The sequence below is a fragment of the Salmo salar genome, chromosome 03 (genome assembly GCF_965601325.2).
Source record: "Salmo salar chromosome 03, fSalSal1, whole genome shotgun sequence".
NCBI classification, from domain to species: domain Eukaryota; kingdom Metazoa; phylum Chordata; class Actinopteri; order Salmoniformes; family Salmonidae; genus Salmo; species Salmo salar.
In genome coordinates, this window is record NC_138293.1 from 35,613,159 (window position 1) to 35,621,331 (window position 8,173).

Consider the following 8,173-nt stretch of genomic DNA (forward strand, 5'->3'; position numbering starts at 1 on the left):
GCCCTCGAGTTCTTAGAATGTTGCGCCCAAGATGAATGTTATCAATAGTGACAAGGAATGTTCTCATCCTTCAGCTTCTGTAATCAGTATGGCGTTATATGTGCTTAAAGGAAATAGTGCCGTAAGCAATACATAAGCAACACAGGCACACACATCATCATGTTACAAGGAGTTGCCACATTTCACACACAGCGCGAACTATGCACCTATGTGTCTCTCGTTCGCTCACTTTAGTTGTTTGATGCTACTGCGGCCCTGGGCCCTAGCCTAGTGGAACCAGCCTGAACTCGCCATAGCTCAGCACTCAGTCTGCTTGATCAGGCTACCTGCCCCGTAGCCAGCTGCACTATGCGTCTTTAACTACAGCTCTCCTCCCATCCCAGGACCTCAGTCTGTTGAAAAGTCCCATCTTCACCCCGACCACGGGGCGCCAGGAGCACGGCCTTCTCAACATCTTCCACGCCATGGAGGGCACCGCCCACCTCCACATCCTGGTGGTCAAGCAGTACGAGATGCACCACTACAGGAAATACTGGCCCAACCACATCCTGCTGGTGCTTCCCGCCATGTTCAACAGTGCAGGAGTTGGTGAGTGTTTGGGCCCCTGGGTGAAGTTTCCTTTAGGTACATATCTAGGATCAGCTTCACCTCCATCAATCCTAACTGTAACCATTAGTGGGGAAAATACGAAACTGACCCAAAATCAGCGTCTAGGGGAAACTTTGCCCTACTCGGAGTGTCTGGCAATCAGTCATTTAGATAGGTTAACTCATTTGATTAGTTAATTACCCTCAACCCTGCTTGGAGAGTTGCAGTACTACAGGTTTTTGTCTCAGCATAGAGCTCAGTAAGGTGTTTCCCTGCTGAGCGGTAGCATTGAGGACCATAGTCATTTGTGATAAAACACTCAACAAAGAAACCATAGAGTTGTCCTGCGATGTATAAACTATATTTAGGCATTTGTTTATTTATACACTAATGTATTTTACATTCTTAGTTTGCCCAGTAGCGTATCTCTCTCTGATGATAATGATGCATCTACAGCAGTCTGTATGAAATTCAAGAGATATACTGTGTCTATATTGCCATCTGTTGAGTAAAGCATGTTTGGACACATAACTTTAGTAGGTACTTGAGATTTGAATATGGCAGGAACCAAAAGGGAAGGGCCTGGCCAATGAGAACACCAGCAGGCCAGTAGTCTGATATATGGAGCCACCATTTAGGTGTGTAGTCTTTATGGATGGACCAATAGCGTTGCAGTACTACAAGCACATGCCAGGTGCAGTAATAGGGGCATTGGGTAAAGGCTGAAAGGACAGGACAATTTCGCAGGTGAGAGAACCAACAAAGTAATAATTAGAATTCAGGTCAAAGTTCAGACTGCCATGTGAGTTGGAGCTTTAGAGTTGGAGGTGAAACTATGTGGTAGAGTTCTTGGGTCGGTGGTTGGCTAATGTTTTTCTACTGTGACCATACAAGCTGTGACTATGGCCCAAGCTGTGACTATGGCCCAACATGACCCCTTGGTCATAACTAGACCCCAGACTTTTTCCTGGTCGGGTCATGTGGCCAGGCAAATAAATGAAATATCAGTGGGTCTCCACCAGCATATGTACTGTATCATTATGGTTATTATGGGGCGGCATCCCATTAGGGAACTGGTGTGTCCCAAATGGCACCCTATTCTCTGTACAGTGCACTACTTTTGTCCAGAGCAACCACTGTCTGGGATGCAACCACTGTCAGTAACATAGCAGTAACATTACTGTTGTATCTGTCCCAGGCGCGGCTCGGTTCATGATCAAGGAGCTGTCCTACCACAATCTGGAGCTGGAGAGGAACCGTCTGGAGGAGCAGGGGGTCAAGAGGCAGGACGTCTGGCCCTTTATAGTCATGATGGATGACTCCTGTGTGCTCTGGAACGCACACCAACCCCAGGACAGCAGCAGGTATGGGTTACAACAGACCCAGCAAACCAAAATAGGTTCTGTGAACATTCCCAGAGCATTTATTAGGTTGCTCCAAAAGTTCTAATAACCCCAAAATTGTCCAGTTGTGCTGATTAATATATAATGTTTGTATAAAACATTCACAAGAACGTTCCCAGAACATATATTTTTTAAATATATGTATTTCAATGTTTTTGGGATATTATCAACCTAATGTAAGATAAAACCCTAACTAGAACTTAATGGGAACGTTAGCTAATGTCCTGGGAATGTTCCCGGTTTGCTGGGGAAACTGGCACGCACAGACACACACGCGCACTCACACAAAAACCGTAATATATCTGGACTCCTCTATCAATAACAACACTAATATCTGTCTCCCCTGCTCTTCCCTGTCTCCCTCAGTGATATGGCAGACACCGGGCCCAGTCTGACCAACGTGTCTTTAAAGACGGTGCTGCAGCACATGGAGGCCACTCCTAAGATCTCCCTATATGCCGTGTGCGGGGCCCGCAAGTGGAGCAGTGCCCTGGCCCGCCGCCTGCCAGCCCGGCCCTTCTCCCGATGCCACCTCCACGACTTTGTCATGCTCAACGTTGAGCTGACGCAGAACGTCCAGTACGACCTCAACCGATACAGTTGTGAGGAGGTGGATTTCAACCTGAGAGCCAACAGCAGTGGTCTGCTGCTCTGTCGCTTCAACCACTTCAGCTTGATGAAGAAAGAAATACTCTTTGGAGGACACAAGGACTTCCTGGTCAAACCCAAACTCGTCGTGAGTGTCCTGCTCCTAATTGTTCTACCTCACCTCCTGGTCTGAGAGATATATTGTGTGTGTGTATGCGTGTACGTGTGCGAGTATGTGTGTGTAGTCTGAAACACAGTCAGTCATGCTAACCCCTACCCTGCTCCCCCTCTAGGTGATGGAGAACCCAACCCCCATCAGCCCACCCCAGTACATCTGTGCCCCAGACAGTGAGCACACCCTCCTGGCCGCCCCGGCTCAGTTCCTCCTGGAGAAGTTTCTCCAGAGCTGCAGCCACAGACTGTTCCCCAAGGCAGTACAGAACAGTAGCAACCCCGTGCTGTCCATAGACAGCTACCTCAACATAGGCCCTGAGGTAAGATCCAACCCCTAGACAGCTACCTCAACATAGGCCCTGAGGTAAGATCCAACCCCTAGACAGCTACCTCAACATAGGCCATGAGGTAACATCCGACCCCTAGACAGCTACTGTACCTCAACATAAGCCCTGAGGTAAGATCCAACCCATAGACAGCTGATGTACCTCAACACAGGCCATGAATTATGCAGCAACTCAGTGCTGTCCATAGACAGCTACCTCAACATAGGCTTGCCATGAGGTACGAGCTGAGCTAGTCTGGTGGAGAGAATGTGAAAATCTTGAGATTCATGTGTCCAACTCGTGCATTGATTTTCTGCAAAGTAGATGAATGTAAAAAGAAAAACGTCAACCCAGCGCAGTTTTATCGTGCGAACAGATCCTACAAACTGTTTCCCTGATGAAAAGGTCACGACTGAGATGGTGGAGATGTGACTGTGCTTTCTGCATCCCCAGGTGTCAGTGTGCTACGTCAGCTCCAGGCCACACTCCACTAACCTGGACCACCAGGGTCTGGTCTTCAGCGGCCTGCTGCTCTACCTGTGTGACTCCTTTGTCGTCTCTGGCCTCCTCAAAAAGTTCAGCTTCCTCAAAGGTAACTGATGCTACTTCAATGTTGTTTGTTTTTTTAGCCCTTATGTGATGTTAAGTGTAACCTCATCCCGAGTTGCGAAACCATAACAAATATTGGGAGGTTAAGTCAATGTAATGTATGTGAAGCCAAGGGTTATTCCCCTCCGGTTAAATTCACTTCATTGATGCCACTTTTCTGATTTGTTCTATATAGCAATACATGCATATACAGCAGGAAAACCATAGCACCTTTCTGATTGGTTCCCTGACCTATGGCCTCTGACCCCTCACCCCTGACCCTGTCCATAGGTGCCACGTTGTGTGTGATCTGCCAGGACCGTAACTCTCTGCGTCAGACCATCGTACGGCTGGAGCTGGAGGACAAGTGGCAATTTCGTCTGCGGGATGAGTTCCAGACAGCCAACTGCAGCGAAGACCGGCCCCTCTACTTTCTCACAGGACGCCATGTTTGACCCTGAAACTGCTGCCAGACCTGCCCAAATGGCCCTCCTGTCCCATCCACCCTAACTAGACAGAAGGATACACACTAACCACTGATCTCAGACCAGTTAACAATCACGACGATTCCTTGTCTGTTAGGGGGATACAACCACTGTTCTCAGATCTGTTTAGCCGACCTCCTGTCACACAGACCCTGATCACGCAGGAGTATAACATCTGTTCTCAGACCAGTTAACAATCACAATGATGTCAGGAGATCAGAGAGGAGTATTGGGGCACATCAAGGCCAAAGAGCCCAAAAAATGGACACGTGGCCATCATCAATGTGGATGTGATGCCTTCTCCTCCTACAGTACAAGCTCCTCCACAACGCTGTGCTATGTTTGGAACAGAAGTGGTTGGACAGTGAGTTTTAACGCAGACTTGTGTTGGGGTCTGTCCCTAATCTGAGCCTGATTAAAATTCAAAGACTTTACTGTGCAAAAATCAGCATTATCAGTGAACTTCTGTATTTGTTGACATATTTCTTGCTGCAAAAAGAGACTCTTCGTCATCGATAATGGGACTTATTCAAAGATTGTAAGCATGGCGCTGTGGCGAACACAGCTCTTGTTGGGATGTCCCGTCACGGACATACGCTTTATCTCAGGGTTTTGAAGTGAGAGGCAACAGCGAGTTGCCCGTTGCTAAAGGAAAGCTACTGCTTTTCTCTCTCGCCTTCAGTGTCAAGTGTTGTTACTTATTACCCATTGTAATGTTGTTGATACCCCTGATATGAGCCACAAATGACATCCACATCTGCACCTTGCCCTTAGCCTCCTCTACTCTCCTCTCCTCTCTTCTCGCTAAAATCCCACTCCATTGTTAGATTACTAGTGTAAATATTATAGATTCTGGAGTGTATTAGAATTCTATCATCAAGGTCTAGTATATCCATTTCTATGCTGATCAGTCAGGGAAAAAGCTTCTAGTTGATATCTAAGCCACTGTGTAGTGTACAGTCCTGTCCACTTACATTTGACTGGCAAGCCACCGCAAGGGACCCTGTTGCTCTTGTGCCCTCATATTGCAACATGTTGTCCCTAACTAAACTGTTCCTATCACATTGTCTTTTTGCTCATCTAACTGAGCCAATCAAATGGAGCGAGGGAGAACAGGAAGAGACCTGTTGACCAATCAGTTAGCTCTAAAGACCTGATGCTCAGATACAAAGTAGAATTCTATTTCATGTTATGCGGATGATGCATATATCCCAGTAGCTCCCACTACTAGATGAGGATGCTATAGAAAGAGCAAACCTTCACTGGCACCTCTACCTATCTTGCTATTGACTGTGCCTGTGGTCTTGTTTATGATTGTAATATTACTCAGTGATCTGTTCTCCGTGCCTGATAGTATAGATGGCTTAGACCTCCCCCATATACCTTAATGCAGTCAAATGACTTACAGTTGCAGGGTTTTCACATGAAACTATGGATAATCAGAAAATGGGTGTGGACTGCTGTCATCATCAGATGAATACTGTAGGTCAATTCATCTACCTGAAAGCAGGTAGGAATGTTTTTTTTATATGTTACTGCACAGGGTCATCCAAAGAATATGCCTTATTAAGTGATGTTGTTACATAGATCACTCATTTGCAGTGAAGGGTAATATTGTAATAAGTCTTACAATGGAGAGGCTACAGGCCAATCCAATTGAAGAAATTGTGAAGAAACATCTGTCTGGTTGGGGTTAAGAGGTTAAGTTGGATTTGAGGACAACTGTCTGTTGTTAAAAGCTTTGTTTACATTATTAATATATTCAATCAACCCCGTTACGGCTCGCGGAGGGTTTCTGACCATTTTTTTTTGTATTGTGTCACTTTTAGCAGTTATGTTTTGGTGTCATGATGATGGCTTTCTGTCTGCATTTTGTGTTTGCCAGCCAAGGCGCAAAGAATCTACCTAAGATTTTATCTTCTTACCGTGTTCGTTTCCCTGGCTTTTCTCATGTCAGATTATTCTCGTTTTTTTTTGTCATGAAAATCATGTCCTTTACATGAGAGATTCTTATTTATTTGAACAAGCATTTTGGACTGATAATCATGTTGAAGTGTAATAATATTGATTGCGTGCTGACTGAGCGAGCTAAAATCAAGAAGCGTATCCTCTTCTGAAAACCATTGACGAAGGCTTTGCACAAGACCAAGAGCTCTTGAGTCTTATCTACTGAATGTTGAGGGGTAGGAAATGTGAACTTGCACTATACAACTTGCCAGCAGCAACAACCAAAAAAGTATTGATCATTGTCATCAAAACTGTACGGGGTAAATGATGAACAAAGACACTGAGAAAATATTGATTACACTATCAGTAAAGACAGACAGTGTTGATTGATTAATCGGATTGATTGATGATCAGACCCTTCGATATTGATCATACCCTTTTGACCCATAGAATGTGTCTTGTTTGTAGATAATTAGATGAACACATACAGTAACTTATGCAATTTGCTTCTCACAATCTTCACTGAAGTATTATCTGTTGTGGGTATTTAAGTGTCTTGCTAAAGATTTGGCGACCCAACCGATGGTAGGCTTGGCCACAGAGTCATCTACCTCATGTTGACCATTGCGGTTGTTCAATATGCGGGCTGTGAACATTTGACTTTGGAAAACATGCTTTTGTTGTTGGAATTTCTGTAATTTCTGTAATAAAGTGACATTACAATAAACTAGGGAGTTGTGACGAAGTTTTGTTGAACTGTGCTCACATTAAACAAATTCAATGAAAGGGTACTACAAAAGGTGGATCCATTTGTTTGTTATATTGCTAGATAAAAAGTACAAGTTTACTTCCTCTGTCTTGCGTAGCATTTTTGTTTTTAAAGTAATCCCCTGAGGCTACGTTTTCGAATAATCTGTTCCTTACAAAAGGCTTGTAGTTGGTAACACAGTTTTTTTGTTGTCAATCTATTCCATAACCTTTTTCAACCTTTTCCAATGACCCTCTAGTGGTATTCAAAGTTTGAGAGTTGTATTTTAATTCCTAATTCTATGGTCAACCCATGTACTGTACTACGCTATTTATAAGCCGTGGGAGGTAGTATTGGGACATGGGTGTTTCATTCACCTCCAAACCCAGTGTGGTGTAACACCAGGTTATTTTAAGTCACTAGCATTACTATAAACTATGTCATACCCCGTCTACACAGTAAATGTAACTTCTATGGAAATGAAACACTATTTTGGGGTGTATATGCTCCCACCTCCATTTTGTGTTAAAACTACTCTGGTCATGGTGTTGATGTTTTTGGACTTAAAACAACACTAAATATCCAACTCTCAGAGAGTCGCTTAAATTTAACTCCCAATTGCCTTTTTTTTTTATCAACTCCCTTGCCATTTTACACTGGATCGTTTTGAATTAACAATCGACTACAGCAGAGTCCATTTCTCTTTCATTTTACTTCCTTTGAGTTATAAGGGTGGAAAGCCTTATTTGATTATTTCTCAACATGTCACAATATGGTGGTTCACAATGTGATATCCAATCTCTGTTGCACGCGAATTTACAGGAAGATATCCAGCACTTTTACAACACATACAACTCTGAGTAAATAAGAAAATACAGTAGATGAAGACTACCTACACCATGTAAACTGGAACAGCTATCTCACTAACAGTTGCTATAAATCCAGCCACTTACAGATCGGATTAGTTTAGAAAAATGTACGTTTCTTATCTTTGTGTAGCATAAGATCAAAAACAATCAGTACATGCGAAAATACAGATATTGAAACAAACGATTTAAAAAAATCAACCTGCAACGGAGCATGCTGGGAAATATATCAATCCATCTGTGGATAACTCCATAGATTTAACTCCCTGTCTCTGGTTACCAATAATGGAGTTAAAAGTACTCTGTCCCATTGAACTCCAGTTATCAACACCAGCTCCAGGGAATGTATCACTCTCTTGAGAGTTAAGATAACTCCCATTCGAGTGCCGCCCAAAAATATAACACTGTGGTTTCAACTATACTTGATTTACTGTGTATTTGTCTGTTTCTCTCCCCCTCT

The 8,173-nt window shown here is 43.9% G+C and overlaps 1 protein-coding gene across 2 annotated transcripts in view; it reads left to right on the forward strand.

Moving 5' to 3' along the window:
* The window catches only part of greb1l (GREB1 like retinoic acid receptor coactivator), a 79,962-nt gene extending 73,136 nt beyond the window's left edge, over window positions 1–6,826 (forward strand). For both annotated transcript variants that reach the window (XM_045714752.2, XM_014191782.3), the window contains exons 28-33: window positions 384–588; window positions 1,787–1,952; window positions 2,358–2,727; window positions 2,873–3,073; window positions 3,533–3,671; window positions 3,959–6,826. In XM_045714752.2, coding sequence (XP_045570708.1) covers window positions 384–588; window positions 1,787–1,952; window positions 2,358–2,727; window positions 2,873–3,073; window positions 3,533–3,671; window positions 3,959–4,122 — 1,245 coding nt within the window. In that variant the 3' untranslated portion in view covers window positions 4,123–6,826. The remainder of the gene's footprint in view (window positions 1–383; window positions 589–1,786; window positions 1,953–2,357; window positions 2,728–2,872; window positions 3,074–3,532; window positions 3,672–3,958) is intronic.
* Window positions 6,827–8,173: the final 1,347 nt, after the last annotated feature.